The following is a 23,261-nucleotide window of genomic DNA, read 5'->3' on the forward strand; positions in this document are numbered from 1 at the left end:
AAAGAATCTTATGTTTATGAAACGATAAAACCAAATAAAAACCGCGAAAAATAAATAAATAAAAACACGGAGAAAAAAAAGGTAATTTATATTTTAGAGATGCATGCAAGAGGCTGGGAAGTCATATCTTGAATAACAAATGGCAGTGCCTTTTTTTGTTGTTGTTGTATTGTATTGTATTCAGACATTTAACACAAATGTAAATGATTTTATATGGCTCTAAAATATAGAGATAAGTAAGACGCATTGATGGTCGAAACTTCAAGTCATACAAATTCCATACGAGCTGATTGTGAAGCGTTTGCTGGTAGTTCATGGGGATCTGTATGCTTTAGGTACTTCAGTGCTGTTATGAAGTTATGATTATATCTGTCTGTACAACACAGAGATGTGTATATATTTTTTGTTTGTATGTGTGCAAGAAACCGGATCGTCTTGTAATTTTTGTACATATACTTTCTTAGTTGCATCATAACATGATGGTTTCATCAGAGGTTGTTACCTGTGACGTCACAGCTCGTTCACGTCTCTCTGCTCATCTTAAGCGCAGGTTTTAAACATCTTTAATGAAATAAACATGACTTTAGACAATAAAGAGAGGGATTCTGTAATCTCTTTCCCTCTTTGTTTCGTGGCCATGTGAGTGTGTGTTTGTACTTTAATGGGAGATTATAGTACTGTTTGTGTGTCTGTGATGTTATGTCCGCCAACTGAATGTGTTTTTGTCTGTTTCGTTGGGTCTGTGTTAAATGCTTGACATCTTTGTAATGACCACAGACAAAAAGTATTAAAAAGTAACTTTTGAAAAGGATGCAATGTGTTTTTCTCATTTCAAAGCAGTTGTTGAATGGTATGGTGGAAGCCTTTCTCAAATATTTGGTGATTAGAGAAACTATTAACCACATGAGTCTGTGAGGAATGTAGTACTGCCTCCTCTTGGTTTCAACCAATCAGAGAGCTCGAGACAGATTTGTATTGCCAAGAGGCGGGGCTTACTCTGGAAAATAAAAACGGAAAAATGCTGAGTCACTATCGACTCACCGTTTTATAAACTCATTTATGATGAGCCAGTGAAAGTGTCGCACAGATGGGCAGTGTTGTTCAAAATATGGGAAGAAATTAGAATGTGATTTTTTTGTGAAATTGAAATAAAGATAATTAAAAAGTAGGAATGAAAATACCATGAAAATACGCTGGTACAAAAATAACTAATCGGGTTCGTGCTGCCTGACTAAACTACTTTCACGGTTAAAGAAAAGATTGAGGTACAGTATTGAAATCTAAAGGAAATTAGCCATTTTTTTCCACATTTATTTATTATGGAGTAATTTCACAAGATGTACATTTTTAAATGGTTAAATTGTAAAACAAACATTTTTACTAGTGTCTTACAATAAAGAGAATGAGATTTTTTAAACATTACAATGTGAATTTGTGAGGGTGATGTCCTTCAACGGTCTTGTTTTTCTTGGGAATTTAGGGTAAAATATGACATTTGTGTGATCCACCCTTACCCCTCAACAAAAATACATAAAAAAAATAAAAAAAAAAGTTAAAAAAAAATGATCAGAACATTATATATTTTACACAATATTTTTTTTTATTTTAAGCTGAAAATAATGATGAACATCAATAGTAAAGTATTTGAAAGGCTCTTTGAGTCTTTTGGTTAAAGAAGGCCACATGAATAACACTCAGTCCTCAATATCAAGTGCTCATTTTCATAATGAATCCACAGATATGATATGAATGTGACATTGAACATCTCCGATACTGTCTGGCTCAGTTTCATCTGAACTCATGAATGCAGAACATAACTCAAACAAGGTTTCATAATAATAATAATAATAAAAAAAGTCACTACACAGGCAATACAATGTTTCTGAGGTTAATATATTTTTCTACCTACCCTGATACATATGTAGTTTAAATTGTAACTCAAAAGCACATACCCAAGCACAGGTAAACAAGCGTCAGAAGAAAAGTACAAAATATGATCTACTAAATCTTAAAATATCTTTTAGTTGGGTTCAATCTTTTTTAATCCTGTTTTAATTATAAAGCTCACATTTATCAGTACAGCCATGTTCTGTATTCTTCATACAGTAAGTGAATCCCACAATGTGCAAAATCAGATACTAAGCTGACCTCGACTGCACCTTTGGTCCTTTTTCTCTAACCAATAAAAGAGTAAACGACATCAATGGCAATACAGACAGGACATTCAGAACGCTGGAGCTGGTTATTACTTCATCACAGAACATCCAACACAGCAGACTCAACGGCTGATTTGAAACAGAAAATAATAGTGTTGCACAAAACACATAAATACAGTCAATAATGAGCTCAAATAACACTTAAAGGGACAGTTCCCCGAAATGCAAATTCAGTTATCATTTACTCACACTAATGTTGTTTTAAACCTACATTGCTTTTTTCTTTTTTTTTTCGCTTAACAAAAATGAAAATATTTGAAGGATTGTTGTTTTTGTCCTTGCAATAAATTATGTGTGTATAATTATGTGTGCGTGTAGGCTATATATATATAAATATATATATATATATATATATATATATATACACACACACACATATATATATATACTCATATACATATATTTATTTTTTACAGCGTTCCCCTTCAGGTTGTGGTACGTGTCTTTTCACTGTGAAATCTTTACATGTTTATTTTTATACAGTACTGTAAATGTAAGAATACATTTGATGTTGTTAGAAACAAGATAAACACATACTGGACTCAACCAACAAAGGTTTACTTTTTATTATCCATACTTTAATTTTTTGAGGGGGGCTGTATTCATCAGGCTTTGAGGAATTATCATCAGTATTTTTTTTTACCTATATCATTATATATGAGCCATAAAAGCCTGATGTAGCAAATATTATATATATATATATATATATACACATACATATATACACAGTATATAAACGGATTTTGTCTAAAACTAAGCTTCAATAAATTGTTCCATTAAAATTTTTTTTTTTTTTAAAGTTATATATACATATACACACACATATATATATATATATATATATATATATATATATATATATATATATATATATATATAGGTTTTTCAGACTATTATTTCATATGTAAAGGTTAAGGCAAACATGTTTGGACAGCATGAGGGTGAATAAATATGGGCACGTTTCATTTTTGGGTGAACTATCCTTTTGAGCAGATGGTATTTTGGGTCTGGGCACAATTATTGACTGATGCACAGCACACGTTATATTAAATATAACATTTTAAGACAGCACAGCCATAATACATTTTCAACACATAGTAAAACAACAAGAAAACTGGTCTGGATTTATTCACTAACAAAAAGTGGTGCTTCGTAATAGTATGCCCTTTTCGGACATGTACAATACTAATATAATACCATGATCATCTTTGAAGTACCTTGTAAATATCAAGGTGTATAAATATTGGAAATCATTTAGTGGTCATTCAGTAAGCATTTGTGACCCTGGAGCACAAAACCAGTCTTAAGTCGCTGGGGTTTATTTTTAGTAATAGCCAAAAAAAAAAACATTGTATGGGTCAAAATTATTGATTTTTCTTTTATGCCAAAAATCATTAGGATATTAAAGGGTTAGTTCACCCAGATAGCAAAATTATGTAATTAATAACTTACCCTCATGTTGTTTCAAACCCGTAAGACCTCCGTTTATCTTCGGATCACAGTTTAAGATATTTTAGATTTAGTCCGAGAGCTCTCAGTCCCTCCATTGAAACTGTGTGTACGGTATACTGTCCATGTCCAGAAAGGTAAGAAAAACATCATCAAAGTAGTCCATGTGACATCAGAGGGTCAGTTAGAATTTTTTGAAGCATCGAAAATACATTTTGGTCCAAAAATATCAAAAACAACAACTTTATTCAGCATTGTCTTCTCTTCCGTGTCTGTTGTGAGAGAGAGTTCAAAACAAAGCAGTCTGGATATCCGGTTCGCGACCGAATCATTCAGTTCACCAAATCGAACTGAATCGTTTGAAACGGTTCGCGTCTCCAATAAGCATTAATCCACAAATGACTTAAGCTGTTAACTTTTTTAATGTGGCTGACACTCCCTCTGAGTTCAAAAAACCAATATCCCGGAGTAATGCATGCACTCAAACAGTACACTGACTGAACTGCTGTGAAGAGAGAACTGAAGATGAACACCGAGCCATATTAGAGATGCGAACCGTTTAAAATGATTCAGTTCGATTTGGTGAACCGAATGATTCGTTCGCGAACCGGATATCCAGACTGCTTTGTTTTGAACTCTCTCAGACAACAGACACGGAAGAGAAGACAATGCTGAATAAAGTCGTTGTTTTTGCTATTTTTGGACCAAAATGTATTTTTGATGCTTCAAAAAATTCTAACTGACCCTCTGATGTCACATGGACTACTTTGATGATGTTTTTCTTACCTTTCTGGACATGGACAGTATACCGTACACACAGTTTCAATGGAGGGACTGAGGATCTCGGACTAAATCTAAAATATCTTAAACTGTGTTCCAAAGATAAATGGAGGTTTTACGGGTTTGGAACAACATGAGGGTAAGTTATTAATTACATAATTTTGCTATCTGGGTGGACTAACCCTTTAAGTAAAGATCATGTTTCATGAAGATATATTGTACATTTTCTACTGTAAATATATCAAAACTTAATTTTTGATTATCAACATGCATTGTTTAGAATTCATTTGGAAGATTTCAAAGGCGATTTTCTCAATATTTAGATTTTTTTGCACCCTCAGATTCCAGGTTTTCAAATAGTTGTATATCCAAATTTTGCCATATCCTACCAAACCATACATCAGTCGAATGCATATTTATTCAGCTTTCAGATAAACTTAGTTTGAAAACTTGACACTTAAGACTTATTTTGTGGTCCAGGGGTCAGATTTAGTAGCATTCAGTACTAAAATTGAATACTCTGAATGACATGTACCTCCCTGTTCAGAAGCGTGAAAATAAAACTGCTTGGTTGCGTATCTGAAGCAGCTCAATTGTGTTTAATAGAGCGCAAATGTGACCCAACCGGAAAGAGATGTAAGTAAATTGCGGTTGGTTTGGTGCTTGTCAGTTTAGTGAGGTCAAATTGTGCTAATCTAGGACGTCCTTTAAAACACAATGCTTCCATGTAACAGTGTTAGCCACAGTCCCATCAATAGAGGCTCCCAAAGCACTACTGACTAAACGTGCACAACACACACACACACACACACGATGCAGAAGAGACGGTGTTACTGATGTGACAATCCCAGAGGCAGGTGGGACAGTATGTTACACAGCAGCAGTGCCTCGTCCGGAGGCAGAACCAGAGAAGACTCCTTTGGTCCAGTGAGGCGTTTGAGAAGAGGGCTGGTCAGACTGTTTTGGCATGAACACGGACTCTCTCAGCTCCGGATCAGGGTCAGGAACTCGTCTCGTGTCTTGGGGTCCTCACGGAAAACACCCAGCATGGTGCTGGTCACAGTCTTGCTGTTCATCTTCTGGACACCTCGCATAACCATACACATGTGACTGGAGAACAGCAAAGAGACTAAATACATCTTGAGCATTGGACATTCTTATAACATGATAAAAAATGTAAGAAAAAAAAATTAAGAAATGGATTGTTCATACTTATTACATTATAAAATAAAATACAATTTTACTTGTGACTGGACAATAGTAAAGAAAATTCAATACTGATATTTGGTCTTTCTTAGCATTACACTGTATATCAAATAAAATCTTGAGGATTGCTCATACATATTAAACTGTAAAATAAAATTGTGAGGATTGATCATACTTTTTACATTGTAATAAGTAGGAACAATCCTCAGTTATTTTATTTAAATTTATTTTGCATTGTAAAAATAAAAATAAATAAATAAATAAATATATATAAAATAAAATATAAAATATTGAGGATTGCTCATACTTATTGCATTAAAAAAAAAGAAAAAAGATCTGTTTGTACTTATTACATTGTAAAATAAAATTAAATTAAATAACTTGAGGATTGTTCATACCTTTTACATTGTAAAATAAAATAAAATATAAAAAAAATTCAACTTGTGACTTACTCAGTAAAGAAAATAAATAAATCTTGATATTTGGTCTTCCTTAGCATTACATTGTAAAATAAAATGAATTAAAATAAAATATTAAATGATTGCTCATACGTAAGAATTGTAAAAAAAATTGTAAGGACTGATCTTACTTTTTACATAAATACAATTTAGTTACTCTTGAGGATCGTTCATACTTATTACATTGTAAAATAAAACAAACAAAAAGAAGAAAAACACAAGAAAAAAATTGAGGATTGTTCATTATTATTACAATACAAAATAAAAAAAATATAAAATCTTGAGGATTTCTCATACTTATTACACTCTAAAAAAAAATTGTGAGGTCTGTAAATACTTATTACATTGCAAAATAAAATTAAATAAAATAACTTGAGGATTGCTCATACCTTTTACATTGTAAAATAAAATATACATTTTTTTTACTTGTGACTTTTTTAGTAAAGAAAATAAATAAATCTTGATATTTGGTCTTTCTTAGCATTACAGCGTAAAATTAAATATGTATCAAATTCCACTTGCAATTCTTGTCATGACATTGTAAATGGCAAGCTGAGCCTGAGTTTGTACATACGTAGCTTCCACGACCACCCCGACACCAGCAGGCTGCAGCGCTTCAGTGATGGCCACCGCAATCTGTTTGGTTAGACGCTCCTGAACTGAAACAAGACAAGCAGACCAGAACTACTGAGAACATTTCAGTGTGAACCTTTCAAGTTATCAATGAAACAAATAAGGATTTCGAAGGAATATAATAAATATTATTATATGCTACTGTTTGTTTGAGGAAAAAAGACAATTACCTTGCAATCTCCTGCTGTATATCTCAACAATCCTGGTGCAAAACAAAAAACACAGTTAATAATCGAGCTAGATTTATACACAATATACCTTCATGATATCATATGTGATGGTGGCTTGAGAAGACTTCATTGCTCTGGGATTTTAGTCGTTGGTGCTAATGATATAAAACCTTGGCCAGGAGTATATTTACTAAAAATCTATATATTTTATTCAAAAACACTAAATGTAAACGAACAAAAGCAATTTCAATTAAGACACTTGCTAACTGAAAATATTTCATTTAAGTACATAATAATATGTGTATTTATAGAAAATATATATAAATCTGTAATAATATAACTCAAATACACTATCATTCTGAAGTTTGGGGTCAGTAAGAAATTATTTTATTCAGCTAATTAATTCAAATCAATTCAAGCATACAGTAAAGATTTTAATAGTGATACAAAAGATTCTCATTTAACAATGCTGTTCTGTTGAACTTAAATGCCAAAAATTAAATAAAAATTATTAGTTTTCAAAAAAAAATAATAATTAAGCAGCACAACTGTTTACAACATCGATAAGAAATATGCAGTGAGAATTCAGCTCTTCCATCACGGGGAAACATAAATTTTTAAATAAATAAAAAATGTTATTTTAGATTGTAATAATATTACAGTTTTTTTTATAAAATAAATGCAGCCTTGTTGAGCATAAGAGATTTTTTGTTCAAAAACAGAAAATCTTACAGACTCCAAACTTTTAAATGGTAGCATATATAATATTATAGAATATATAATTTGTATTTAAAGTCATTTTATAATTATTTATATTTATTAAATTACATGTGAATTTAAAACTCCAGAGTTGGGATATGGCAAATTAAATTGCATAAGAATCTCCTTAGATTATCATTCACCTTCCATTTTTTTCACAGTATATTTGTTCATCTATTCAATATTCATGAGAACAGAACAAACACAATCATTTTCACTGCTGGGATATAATATAAGATGTAACTTACTATCACACTCTGTGTTTCATGACTGATCATTTGATCTGCTACACTACACGGCAACGACAACTAGAAGAGTCAGACCCTTGTCACGACTACAGCCGTAATCAGAAATGTGTCTGTGTGTGTGGTACGGCTGAGAGCTCCAGTACGTGACTGCTGTTGTCATGTCTTCATCAGTGGAGTCCTGTGTTACGGTTGGTACATGGTGAAATGGCTAAGCCACAGGTAATGGGGTCAGATTGGATCAAGCCTCTCTTTGTAACTCACACATTGTGTCTAATCCTCTTACAGACACTTACACTCTCACTGCTTCAAACACACACACACACACACACACACACACACACACACACAGGCATGTGCATCTTGCTTTCACAGACAAACAACACCCCTGAGGGGAAGAGAGCCATTAATCCACTTTTCTTGAGCAAATGCTGCCGATTTCACTAAAAATAAATAAATAAAACATGCTGCTTTGTGGCAAAATAAATTTGCACGTTCATGAAGGAATCCGTTAAGATTCAATACTGCATCATAAAAACAATAATTCACATCATTATATAGAAATATGATTTTAAAGGATTCTACAAAAGGAAAAAACTGTATTTATTTGATCACAAATACAGCAAAACAATTTTAAATAATTTTAAAAAGTATTTATTTCTTCCTTTCAAAAAAAGAATACTGACCCCATATAAAATTTGTAATTGGAATTTTCTTTTTGAAAAATAGGATTTAAAAAGGTTTATAAAATGTACCGTTAAAAAAAGAAATTAAGGCAAAATTTATTTGGACCCTTTCTGGTGGTCAAACGTTAGTAGAACATAGTTAGTAGCAGTTAATGCAGTGGTTCTCAACCCGCGGCCCGCAAGTGGCCCGTCACGAATTCAAATGTGGCCCGCCATATGCTGAATAAAAAAATAAATAAATAACTTTCAGTTTTACAATTAATTTTATTTTTTACATTAATTAAAAAATTTAGGCTACTAATGAAATATAAGCTATATCCTAATGTTTTTATGTGAAATTATTTTGTTTTTCATATATTATTTTCAGACATGAGCAGACCTACTCATATAACATTACGCATTTAACGAACACATGCAGCGCGCACTTTGGCAGAATTCAATTCAAATAGTCATCAACAGCCATTAGTTAAGGTAAAATTGAGCATCATAATGGACAAATTTGTTTTTAAGGGAGAAAAAAAGAAATGTGAAAAATGCCAGCGAATGAACATGTACAAACAAGAATAGTCGCAGTATCAGTATTGAAGGAGAAGTGCTGGATTTTCGGTTTGACCCGCAACACAATTGAAGTTCAGGCAAATAACACCATATACTACGTAGCAATCCTTAATTGAAGAAATGTATGGAATTACATTTGTTTCAATAATACTGAACGAAACTTTATAAAACTGAACGTAACTTTTTCAGAAACTATCAAAAATATGCCATTACAAAAGAAGAAAACACTATGAAAATGAAAAAAAATGAACTCAGTTGCACTAACTTAACATGCTCTTCAAATATGCTTCATTCTTTGTTCATGTTTTTCAAAGATTCGTTTTCGCTAATCGTGGATTCTAAATTCATTGCCACAGATTTCGCTTACGTTTCGCAGTTTTTCGTTTGGTGTTTTAACACAAACCTCTCGTGGGGGCGGGTTTAACAGTGATCTACTCTGATTGGATAGTGAGCTTTTGATGGACAGGTGCTCTCTAACCGGGAAGTACAGATGCCACCCAGTGGCGCGCATATTGGAAAGCTCTCGCGGTGATTAAATCTGGTCTCTACTGCAAAAAATTATACACAGGTTCTACCCTGTAAAGAAGTGTATACAAAGATTTAAATATGACATTGATCTTAAATGCTCTTTTTGTTCGAGTTCTGAAGAAACTGTACACTTATTTTGGTCATGTCACTACACTCAGAAACTTTGGGATGATATTGGTGTGTTTGTCAAGTGTAAAATTTAGCCAGGCTTCTCAGTACATATGAAAAACATTATATTTGGGTATTATGACTCTAACCCCACAAACGAAAATAACAGTTTTGTTATTAATTACAAAAAATGTCCTAAACAAATTTCACATTCACAAATGCAAATTCTCTGTCTTCTCTGTTTTCCTAAAAGAAAACTATATGAATGTAATCTCAGTGTCTAATAAGAAAGCTATAAGAACTGTTCGATTTGCTCTGCCTTTGATCTCCTTGTTTAATTTTGTTTAGATTTTGGCCCTCTTTTTATTCTTTATGTTTTTTTGTTTTTGTTTTTTTTTTGTGGTGGATATTATGTGATGTATGTTTATAGCTTTGTATGTTTTTGTTCTCTGCATTAATAAAAATACAAAAAAAAAAAGCTCTCGCGGTGATTTGTATCAATACGTCGTGCCTTGTGTTACTAAATATATATATAATATTTGGCCTCCGATCGTCTCAGTAAAGATGAGCTCTCAGGAGACACGGAGCGGCATCATCTTCCTCCTCCGCTTGTCCTTCAGGCAGCTTGAAGTAAGCTTGTGTTACTGAAGTAACCAATAACATCGATACAAGTTTTTCATGTTACAGTGTGCAACAGTTTGTTGCAGGTTATTATTGTCATTCAATAACACAAGCTTACTTCAGGGTGCCTTGAAGGACAAGAGCTCATCTTTACAGACTGAGACGATCGAAGGTCAAATATTATTTACATATTTAGTAATACAAATCACAATCACGAGAGCTTTCCAATATGCACGCCACTCTCTGGCGTCACTGAGTGCCGTCTGTACTTCCCGTTCAGAGAACACCTGTCCATCAAAAGCTCACTGTCCAATCAGAGTAGATCACTGTTAAACCCGCCCCCACGAGAGGTTTGTGTTAAAACACCAAACGAAAAACTGCGAACCCTAAGCGAAATCTGTGGCAATGAATTCAGAATCCACGATTAGCGAAAACGAATCTTTGAAAAACATGAACAAAGAATGAAGCATATTTGAAGAGCATGTTAAATTAGTGCGACTGAGTTCATTTTTTTCAGTTTTCATTGTTTTTTTCTTCTTTTGTAATGGCATATTTTTGATAGTTTTATGAAAAAGTTACGTTCAGTTTTATAAAGTTTCGTTCATTATTATTGAAGCAAATGTAATTCCATAGAAATGTGGCAAAACATCTCTGGAGAGAACCTCATATTATTAAATTCGAAAGTGCTTTCCATATTTGGATCAACATAGGCTACATTTGTGAACGCACATTTTCTGCAATGTCGCGCGACAAGTCATGCTCCCGTGCGCGTCTTACAGACTGCTTCTTAAAGCCTCTTAAACTTTCTGCGTCCGCGAGTCCGCTTACGGACCGCTAGGTAGGCATGACTTAAAAATCGTCATCGGAGAGTGTGTGCTGAGGCTCTGAGCAGACGACCGCGCGGACAGGTGCGCGTGGTCAGTAGGCTTCAAAAGCACAATTGCACAAGTACAGGCAGTGTGAAGAAGCTCATTGCTACTTGAACCTGTGCAATCCGTCAATAAATGAATATAAAGACAACGATGTGCAATAATTCTGGGCAATTGTTTGTTGCAGAGCGGACCATCAGCGTGCGCATTCAGAAGTATAAATTGAAGTCTGCGTCCGCGCTGGCCGTGTAAGCGTCCAGAATGCTCATCCGGAAAGTATAACGCAGGCTTTACAATCGCAACTTCTTGTGCTGTTACTCCTTTCGAGCTGAATCTCACATAATTGGTTCGCTCCCGACAGCATCAGGTGCTTTATTTATGGGGAGTAGAATTATTTATTTCAATGAATGTAATAGATTAGATATCATAATATTTAGGCTATAATATTATAAATCAGGTTGGTTTGTATTGGTGACGTAATATGTAAATTATATGCGTGCGGCCTGCGAGACTTGCACTGGACCATAGTTGAGAACCAAAAAAGACCATAGTTGAGAACCACATAGACCAAAAAAGGCTGAGAACTACTGAGTTAATGTGATGTAGGACTGTATTTTGCTATCTAATACAATCACATTCAGATGGACTGGGAAAAGATGGAAGAGATTTAAGTATCAAGATACTTTTTGGGGCCACTGTATGTGAAAAAAAAAAACTAAAGATTTTTGAAATAGGTTGTTCTTTCATACGTATATGAGAAACCTGGGTGCATTTTGCCTACCTTGCTAGTTTACTCAGACCAAGAACCCTCTTGTTTGGAAGGTAACCTATATGCACCTGTGAAAAGCACAACACATTAAATGACAAAAGAAAGACAGAACAAACAAAACATGAGAGTTATATGCACAACAATTTCACAACTAGTTTTCAACAAACTGGACACCAGCACTAGCAAGCTACATGGCATGAGATCTCTCTCTCTCTCTCTCTCTCTCTCTCTCTCTATATATATATATATATAAAATACAATACCATAAATATCACTATTGCGAAATAACTCACGTAAAATGTTCGCCATATTGCCCACTCCTAAATGTATTACAATAAATAAAGATGCAGAGATCTGTATCTGTGCATATGCTCGGAAGTGGCAGCCCCCAACCTAACCTCCTCTCCACCGTCTAACTCAAATGTCACCAACAATTTGATGAAACAGCCCAGAGAAAGGGCAGCATCAACAGACATGTGAGGATTTTCTTTTTTCCCTCTTCTGCTCTCTGTTCTGATGCGATAATCCTGCACGTCACTGAACCCTCTTGGCCTTCTCCAATCAACATCCTTTAAAGAGCTTTACCGAAAACTACAGAGCACCGGGGAAATGAGCAAAGTGCTTTTTGCAACTTAATCCATTTTAGACCAACAGACATGCGGTGGTTGTAGGGAAGATATGTTTCAACTGTAAAAGTAAGCGCACCTGTTCAGCTCCGTGTTCGTGATGGACACTAAGAGTGTTGTGTGGACAATCAAGGAGATGGTGGACGCTGAAGCGCAAGCAAGAGGACCAAAAATGAAAGAGAACGGGCGCACGCCTCTGAAAGAAATTGGTGAGTCATTATCTTGTTGCAGATGCGGTGAGGTAAATAGATGAGAATGGATAAGGGCCCGCGCCGATGATGACAGGGAGCTATCAACCACATCTGACAAACAAAATTGCAACGGCTCACTCTATCATCAGCAGCCATTTGCGGCGTGACAGGATCGACGCTGTCTCTTTTGTCTTAAATGGCAGACACCTGCAGTGCTGTGAGCTGGAGGGAGGAACTAAATGTCAAACCTGGAGGATCAAGAGTGGGCATTGTTTTTGAGTGGATCTCAGACCCGATATTCCAACTTGTCCTTGTTACCTTCTAGAGCTAATTAACTTGGTTATTGACAGATTACATATAAGATTTCTTTTTTTTCTTATGTGCGTCAGAAAACAGGAAGCTGCCATAACATGAGGGAAATGTACAAGGAATATTACACCCCACAATTAAAAGACATATTTAAGATAGAAAGAAACTTGTTTTCATTTTAATTAAGCATTTAATTAAATGTCACTACTTTTAAATTATTGTAATTCATCAATTAAAATCATCCTGATTAAAGTCAGCATATGTTGACTTAAAATACCTTTTAAAATAACTTATTTGAGCAGTGATACTATCAAAATATTAATGTCAATAATATACCACATTATAGTAATGAGAATTGGATGTATTTTTGCATTACATTTCATAAAAATTATGTAACAACAAAAAATATACAGTCCCAAATATAGGCTTACTTTCATCTTAATAATTTATTTGAATCATTCTATAATATATATATAAGTACTTTTGATTTTGCGGTATGACCTGAATATAAGAAAATAACAAATAAATGAAAAAATATACCAATAATAAAATAAAAAGAAATAATACATGCATTTAAAAAAATAAAAACAATATAAATGTAAAAATGTATAAATTAAAAAATATATATTATATATATATATATATATATATATATATATATATATATATATATAATAAATTAATAATACAATTCAATTTTAAACTTGAATAAAACTGAACTTTTAGAAAAAATGAAGACTTTTCTTAAACCCTTTTACAATAAGGTAGTGGTGACAAATTACTTTTTAAAACTACATTAACACCAAAGAAGCTTTGTCTCTCAAATATGGTCATAAAAACTGTACTGCAAAGGTGACGTGATTGTTGTTGTTAATGAGGGTTAAACTATTATTCTTACCCGCCCAAAAATGGGAACTAAATGGTGTTCACACATGGAGAACATGTCAATATCCTTCACGATCACCATCTCATCATGGTCTTCGTCAAAGATTGCATCATTCAGGACATCTGCAAAGAGGAACAACAAATAAATCAATAAGATCAGACTGGTCACCGTCAGGTGAGATATATGAAACCTGATGACATCATGAAATCATTATGTTTCCCCCCATACGCTCTTCCTGTTGTGGCCCTGTGTCATTTCTCTTAGCTCATATCATTGTTTTATCTTGTCTTTTCATGTGGGGCTTTTTAATTTCCTGGCCCCTATCTTGGGGAAGGTTTCTGTGGAAACATGGCAAACTGATGGTTGGGCTTCAGGGGCTTGTTGAGTTGTGACTCTCATATGCGTTGTTGGCACTTCTGTGTAGTCACTGTGTGATCAAATCAGCAGAAAGCAATCCATTTTCAGGCTGTTTTTATGTCTATTATCACTTCAGCAAAAGGTGCATCCAACAGGTATCACAAAACTAAATCCTAACTCTTTTTCTTTTTTACTTTTTCTAAAAAAAAAAAAAAAAAAACCTGAGCAGTGTTTGTCCATGCAAAAGTGTTGTAGGTCTCAAAATAGACACCATGATGTTTATTGTCCTTCAAATAATTGTGACTTAATTATTAATTTCTGTTTTATTCATGTCACGAACAGTGCAAGCCTAATATATCTGGGTCAATATCACCATAGAGTGCCTTTCATCCCTCACAATACTCACAATAAGTTCCCATTCGTTTTGTCATGTCAAAAGTAGTAGACACTTAGGTACTATGGAAACATATTAGCGGAGTTCCCAGACTTTTTTTGATAATTATGGGCCATTATTCAAAGCATAAACCATAAGATATGTCCACCCTGTTATGGACATGTACATTACGGTTAAATACATTTTCCTGCAATATTAAGATGCAAATTATATTTTCTGAAAGGTATGATGATTTGTTTGGGTCACACTTTATTTATTAAAAATAAAATAAATATATTAGCAATTCTTGCTATTAACAAACCATTAACTATGATTTTTGCCTCAATAAACTCCCAATTTGCTGCTTATTAATAGTTAGTAAGGTAGTTAAGTTTAGGTTTGGGGTAGGATTAGGAATGTAGAATATGGCCATGCAGAATAAGTGCTTTATAAGTACTAATAAACAACCAAAATGTTAATAATAGAAATGCTAATAAGCAACTAGGTAATAATGAGAATTGGCCACTAAAATAGTGTTACCTTTGCTTGCTTTCAAATTAAAAATACATAAAATATTTTATGTAAACCATGTGTTTTTAAACAAACTCATACAATTCTCACATTTATTTTTTCTTATTTGGAGAAAACTGATATTTGGATGCAGTTTTTTGTTTGCATTGTATTACATCTAGATATTGAACATCGATAGAGATATAATTGAATTATTATTTAAAATGTTATTTTAAAATATCAAGATGATGGGGTGGACACAAAGCAGAAAACACAAAGCATGACAAAATATGAAAATTAAACATTTATTCAACTTTGGGGGGGAAAAAACAGCATAAAAAATTTAAATACATTCTCAATCACACTGATATATACCCCCCATTCGTTTGAGTTTTTAGCAATATTAACTACAAATGAATGCAATGTCCACCCTATCATGTGTATGTCCAGCCTATCGAGTCTAAGCGGCAGACAGGGTGGACATTTGAGCTTCAATTAGTATATTAGCTTACAACAAACTGTGACTTGCTTTATAGTAATTCTGGTTGGAGAATTTGGTATATTTAAACTAGCATATTTTGAAAATACTGTATTCTAATCACTTCTGGGATATTTTATGCCGACAGGGCGGACATGTTACGATTTGGGAAGTCGTGGCCTAGTGGTTAGAGAGTTTGACTCCTAACCCTAGGGTTGTGGATTCGAATCTCGGGCTGGCAATACCACGACTTAGGTGCCCTTGAGCAAGGCACTGAACCCCCAACTGTTCCATGATTCCCCAAAATGACAGAGTAGACAACCATTCAAGGGACATAGACAAACTCTTCTTTTGAATTAAAATAAAAATATTGTTTTTATTACCAAATGATCAACACACTCAAATTGACTAATCTCTTATTTAACAAAAATATTAATAGCAGAACAAAATTTTTACATTTTATGATTTGACTATAATCTACTTATTCAAATTTATGAGCAGTCCTCATACAGAAAACGAAGCAAAAAAATGTCTTAAGAGCCAAGTAATGCTTTTGTTATGAATATAAAACTTAGCCTAATATAACACACCCTTTCATTGTCATTTTTATGTTATCATGGCAAATGAGTTAGAGTATTTATGTACAGGACACCAAAAGGCACCCTACAGTGATATTGACTTATACATAGGGATGGGTACCGAAACCCGGTATTAAACTGCACCCTGGGCTAAATTATGAAAGACCGTAGTATCAGTAAGATCTGACGCTATCGGTTCTGCTTTCGGTACTGGAGGGAAAAAAATTTATGTACTATATATGTTTGCTTAATAATGTTATCGTGCACATTTTATCTCACCAAACATTTCTAATGTGCGATCATATTAAGACGTTTGTCTGTGAGATCTGTGAGATCTCTCATGCGCGCCGTAGAGGCTGTCTGTCAGTCACACACACAACCCACAATGAGCGCGGCGCACGCACAGACATACATAACAGTATGAAAACTCCCGCTTAATAATAAAGAGTGACGATGGCGAAGAGATTTGCTTAATAATGTTATCGTGCACATTTTATCTTACCAAACATTTCCAATTTGCGATATTATTAAGACGTTTGTCTGTGAGATCTGCGAGATCTCTCATGCGTGCCGCGGAGGCTGTCTGTCAGTCACACACACACACACACACACACACACACACACACACACACACACACACAAACAAGAACGAGCGCGGTGCACACACACGCATAAGGAGCCGTTCACATAACCGTCTTTTGCGAGCTCAAGTTCGTTATTTGAAATGTAGGCGTGCGGTATGCTCGCTCATAATGGAAGCGACGCGGTCGCGGCGCGCACGCGGTGTGACGCGCTGGTTTTTTCCAGGCGCGTCCGAACCGCATCGAGTTAAAAACATCTCAACTTTTCAGAATGCCGCAAGCACACCGCAGGTCATGTAGCTTCCTCACCTTTTCCGTAACAACGTTGAAAGCTCAGCCAAGATGAAGGAACAGCTGATAGCTGTATGTGGATTTTTAATTTAATGTAGTAGCAGAGCTACTGCAAGCAGTTTTTAGTGCTGCAAATCCATTTATCCATTGCTGAAATTTCCGCGTCTTCATGGAGAGAGCAGGTCATGGTTGCTTAGCGATGGCAGACTCCTCAGGAGCGCAAGTGCCCGAAGGCTTTGGGGAAAAAAATCAGAACGCGGCGTGCTTAGCGTTTTCCACGCGTTTTTAGACGCGATATGTAAACGGCCCCTTACAGTACGAAAACTCCTGCTTAATACAAAGAGTGACGATGGCGGAGACAGCAAAACGTTCCGAAGTGTGGTTATACTTCACTAGAGTTGATGCAGACAACGCTGGTTGTCGTAAGTGCAACAAAATTTTTGCATGTAAGGGCGGAAACACAAGCAATCTGGCAAAGCATCTTTCAAAAGTGCATTTGTGCAGACAGAGAAATGCAAGTTTTCGACTGCCTAACACAACACAAAGTAACACAACACAAAGTACCGATAAGAATACCGTTAAAGTACCGGACCGTTAAGCAGTATCGGTAAGAGTAATAATACCGTTAAAACCTTAACGATACCCATCCCTAGGCATACTTGTGTGTGTGTGTGTGTGTGTGAGTGTGTATATATACCGTATTTTCCGGACTATAAGTCACACTTTTTTTCATAGTTTGGCTGGTCCTGCGACTTATAGTCAGGTGCGACTTATTTATGAAAATTAATTTAACATGAACCGAGAGAAATGAACTAAGAGAAAATATTACCGTCTCCAGCCGCGAGAGGGCACTCTATGCTGCTCGCTGCTCCTGTATCCTACACAGCAGCATATAGCGCCCTCTCGTGGCTGTAGACATTAGTTTTCTCTTGGTTCTTGGTTCTCTAAATAAATGCGATTTATAGTCCAGTGCGACTTATATATTTTTTTTTCCTCGTCATGACGTATTTTTGGACTGATGCGACTTCTACTCAGGTGCGACTAATAGTCCGAAAAATACGGTATGTTCGCGAACCGGATATCACTACACTTGAACTCTCTCACAACAGACCCGGAAGAGAAGACAATGCTGAATGAAGTCTTAGTTTTTGTTATTTTTGGACCAAAATGTATTTTCGATGCTTCAACAAATTCTAACGGACCCTCTGATGTCACATGGACTACTTTGATGATGTTTTTATTACCTTTCTGGATATGGACAGTATACCGCACACACTGTTTCAATGGAGGGACAGTGCTCTTGGACTAAATCTAAAATATCTTAAACTGTGTTCCGAAGATGACCGGAGGTCTTACGGGTTTGGAACGACATGAGGGTGATTCATTTATGACATAATTTAAATTTTTGGGTGAACTAACCCTTTAAGGGTTTGTAAAAAAATTTTTTTTTTTTTTTTTATTTTTTTTTAAATATATATATATATATATATATATATATATATATATATATATATATATATATATATATTATGAGCAATAGTAATAACAGTTATGCAAACAGCCCTGTCAAACTGATAGTATCCCTCATAAAAGTGATTTAACAAGCTTTTTTCCGATGTTGTCTCATGGTTCCCAGAACTAGAAAAGACTTTTGTTAATTTTTAAACAGATTCTGGTCATTTTACCGTTCAGTTTGGTAACTAACCTGCATGCTTTTCAGAAACCGAGCAAACTATATATGCATGCAGTGTTGAGTAAATGCTACAGCTGATCTGAGCGTCTGTTGAATTTAACCTGAGGGCAGCAGCTGTTACGTCCTAAACAAACAGCCGCTTTCAAATGCACAGGAACAACACACGCAAAGGTCTCCCATATGACAGTGGCACCAACAGAAAAGAAAAAGAAATCAAAATCAACGTCTCCATGAAGTCATCTTTCAGCCTCACTGCTACCATCACACACACTCAATTAAACACAAACTTGGTTACACACTGAGCAAAAATACACCTGGAATACAATAAGTAACCATAGAAACCCATTGAAATTGCGAAGATGTCAACCAGCAGAGCTCTAGTTAAGGGTAGTGTTACTGCTGCGGAGGGTTTGGCTTGTTCTCCATCGCTTAAATAAGAGACAGGCATCCATCCAGACAGGGGACAACAGAGCAGAATGATGGGTAATATAGAAAAGAGACCGTACTGAGCTACTTAAATTCTGTAAATTGAGCAATATCACTCATCTCTATGATCTTGAATCGTTTTATGTGAAATGAGACCAAAACAAAATCATATAAGTAACATAATGATAAATGAATTGTAATAAAAACATCATATTAATTCTCTAATATCACAATCCATCCTTCCTTCCTTGATCAGTGTCTATGACTCAGGAGTAACTGAGCACTAAGACAAATGTTTTATAAAATGGTAAAATGGTGCAAAAATAGCAGCAAAAACTATTTATTTGCATAATCACCCAAACATATTTACAGGTGTGTGAAATTTTAAGATACTTACGTATTATATAAGTAACTATTGCTGCTTGTTGTAATAATAATACAATTACCGTAGAATTTTTTAGTTAGTTAGTTCAAAACAAACATGAACATTTTAAAGTTTTTCTACTTGTATTTTAAATGTCCTGGTCTATATTTTCCCCAATAATTTGCAACAAAGATTTTCAGACTCATAAAAGTGGTCCATGTGATTTGTGCATTCTTTTTTTTTTTTTTTTAGTCTTTTTATGTTATATGATAGTCTTGTGTTGAGTTACAGACCAAAATTAAAATAAAATTTCCATTGTCTTCTAGCTACATTTAGGTAATTTAAAGATAGTCCTATCCTCCAATGTGATGTTAACAAATTGTAAATATTAAAATGTTTTAGTAAAATATATGTAAGTAAACACTAACGCTTATACTTGCATTGATGTATTATTATTATCAGTATTTTTATTTTTATTATTATTATTATTATTATTATTATGCAAGTAAACACTAATGCTTATTCTTGCATTGATATATTATTATTATTATCATTATTATTATTAATATTATTTATAATTATGTGTTCAGTTAGTGTAAAAACCAAACCCGAATTATTTTAAACTAGATAATCCTGTTGTTTTTTAAATCTATAGGTCTATAATTTCTGTTTGGTCAAAACTACTGAAAAACATTGAGGATGAGAAAAACATTGCATTCCAAAAGGCTTTTAAAAAAATCTAGATTTCAGCCCTAGATGAAACCCAATTATAACCCAGAGATGAATATACTTTGACATCACCAATTAAGAAAGATCTAGGCTAGGTGGGCCTTCATCATTCAAGCACTTACTGTACAGTGTACCAAAACAAAAGCTTCCTTTTTTTGGAGCATTAACCAATGAGTCAACCAGCACTCATAAAAATGGGAAAATGCATCACAGCCTTACACAAACCCAAATGGTTTTCTGCCTCCAACACATTAAATGTCTTTCTGTGGGAGATACAAAACTTTGCTAGAACGATTTATGAAACTGCAGGGGTGGTGCAAACTTCAGCCAATCCCATTAAAGAAAGACAAAGACCTTCCTCTAGAAATTTCTAATCAAATGGACCCTTCACCATGACACTGCATGTTATACCATCTGTAAACCATGGACCATTTTTAAGTGATGCATAATTATGTAAGTGTTGTGAGGTTACTGAGGGCAGTCTGTTTTAACAAGAGTTTTTTGTGGGGTACAAAAGCAACATTAATACATTCCATGTGCATGGGCCCTAAAAATGCTACACAAACCAAGTCCAGATGTGTTGTTTATGTGGGAGTGTTGTTGGTAATGTGATGGTGGGCAGCACCCTGGCTCAACCACTTAGACAACAGCCTGAGAGTGACCAGTGAACAATTATGCAAGATAAACCTTCACTTTGAGGCGGAGTACATGTTGAGCCAGTTAATCAAATTAATGGCACATGGAAGTGCATCAGGAAATACTGTTAACCTGAAATGCTTGACATTGCATAAGTAAAAGATTAATGGTCTGTGGGATAAAAAATATATATATCTGTATTAGAAGACAAAACAACTCCAAAATAACTCAATGTCATGAGAAAATGCAACTTTTAGGAAGTGCCAATTTTGTATAAAATCATATAAAGTGATTTAAATAGAAACATACGATTTTTAGAAAGAAAGAATAAACGCAAGCACGATATTCAATCCCTAAACCTAATCATCAGGGAAGATCTGAAAACATATGAATACGATCATACTAATTAATACGAATAAGCCACCAATTTGCAAAAATCTAGACATTTATGAAGTGCCTTGAGAGTGTATTGAAAATAAATATGAGTAAGTGAAAATATTTTATGAATTTAAAGAATGTCCTGGTTGATCTTTCAATAATTAAATAAATGTAAAGCTTCAAAAAGTACCTAATCTCACCACAAAAGTGTACATTACTTGCATTATTCTTCTGAAGCTATAAGTTATAGACCCAAGATTTCCCTGACAGTCCTCTAGCTACATTTAGGTTATTCAACACCAAACATGTTAACCATGACTAAATTCAGATTCCAGAATCTAAAATAATTCTTCATTCCTCAATCTTCTCTCTAGAATACAGTGGATAAGCTTTGGACCTTTTGAGGGCCATTTTGAAGTGATTTTGCGTCCTTTTAGATGCTTGACATCTTCAGTGACCATTCATTGTCATTGAGACACACACCAAGGCGTTCTTCAAAATGTCTCTCTCTTGTGTTTCACTGAAGAAAGTCATACTATTTTGTACGAGTAAGTTAAATGACAGACTTTCCACTTTTGGATGAAAACTTTTAAACTTTTACAACCCTACATTCCGTCCCATTGACTCTCTCGCTCTGTCTGTCTAGTTGCTTTTGAACCCAGAAACATTTCTGTGAACGCCCCCTTAGTGTCATAAAACTGTAAATTGCTGTAAAACACAAAGTTAACTTTTTTTTAAAACGTGTTTTATGTATAGCACGCTTATTCTGTTCCGAAATTCAAAATTTCGCTTTCAATGTTTTTCAGAGACAGCATGACAGAGGGGGGAAAGCTTAAGTAATAACGTTAAAAATTATTTTAAACAAATTTAATACACATATAAAGTATAAGTAAGCACGCCTTGTCAGCTGTCATTGATTTATGCAACGAACTCACCGATGATTTTTTCCTGATAACCCTTGGTGAAGAACTGCATGGCGGTGGCGGCTCTCCGCGGAGTTTTGAGGAGCCCCTGCCGCTGCGGATCTTCCCCGAGCCCCCTGAGGATCGTGGTGTACGCCGCAGCGATACTCGGCAGGCTTATCTCATTGTCTTCCAGACTGCGAGTGCGTTCTTCCCGCCAGCTCTCCATCACGCTGGAGGACGGCGCGGTGCTCGGGGTCCCGGCGGCACTCCATCCGGGAATCTTCACCCCTCCGTCAAAGTGTCCGTTGATCGCGGAGTCTGCTTCATTTTCATTTTGATTCATTTGTTTCTGTTTGGAGCGCTCCATGATTGCCTGAAAGTGTCAGCTTGGGTTACTCGAAGTCGGTTTTGTTTCTGAACACAGTTTAAGGTGTAACGGACAAATTTGAGTGACATTCAACGGTTATACTCTTGTCAAACTCAGCGCTCTCGCAGCGACAACCGGGGCTTTTATAAACATTGGCTAATCCGTGCGCGTTTCTATTGGTCGCCGGGTGCATCCGCGTCACAAGAGCTACATTGCCATTGGTCGAGAGACGTGCTTGCGTCAGGCCACCTGTGTCTAGTAAGAGGATGAGATCTCATTCACATTAAAGTGATGTCTTGGGGCAGATCAAACCACCTCAGGGGATTGACTAGACCTTTGGGTGATGATGTTCTTATGATTAAATGTAAAAGCAGTATTTCTGAAGTGAAAATGCACCATGCAACCCAGAGGTTGTACAGCTAGTAACTTGTCAGCACACATTTGTTTCATTTCATGTCTGTGTGGTTGCAAAATCAAAGTTCAGTGACCTCCGATGGACATCAGAAAACCATTCACTTCACATTCGAA

The 23,261-nt window shown here is 35.0% G+C and overlaps 1 protein-coding gene across 1 annotated transcript; it reads right to left on the minus strand.

Annotated features, from left to right (window-relative positions):
- Positions 1 to 4,845: 4,845 nt before the first annotated feature.
- LOC132112526 (GTP cyclohydrolase 1-like) lies at positions 4,846 to 22,854 on the minus strand. Its single transcript, XM_059520044.1, has 6 exons — positions 22,397 to 22,854; positions 14,080 to 14,189; positions 12,068 to 12,123; positions 6,913 to 6,944; positions 6,684 to 6,768; positions 4,846 to 5,555 (listed from the first exon to the last, which is right to left on the minus strand). Exons 1-6 carry the CDS (start codon positions 22,731 to 22,733, stop codon positions 5,429 to 5,431), a joined length of 747 nt encoding a protein of 248 aa, XP_059376027.1. The 5' UTR covers positions 22,734 to 22,854; the 3' UTR covers positions 4,846 to 5,428.
- Between the last annotated feature and the right edge of the window lie 407 nt (positions 22,855 to 23,261).

Source organism: Carassius carassius, chromosome 32 (assembly GCF_963082965.1).
Source record: "Carassius carassius chromosome 32, fCarCar2.1, whole genome shotgun sequence".
In the NCBI taxonomy this organism is placed as follows: domain Eukaryota; kingdom Metazoa; phylum Chordata; class Actinopteri; order Cypriniformes; family Cyprinidae; genus Carassius; species Carassius carassius.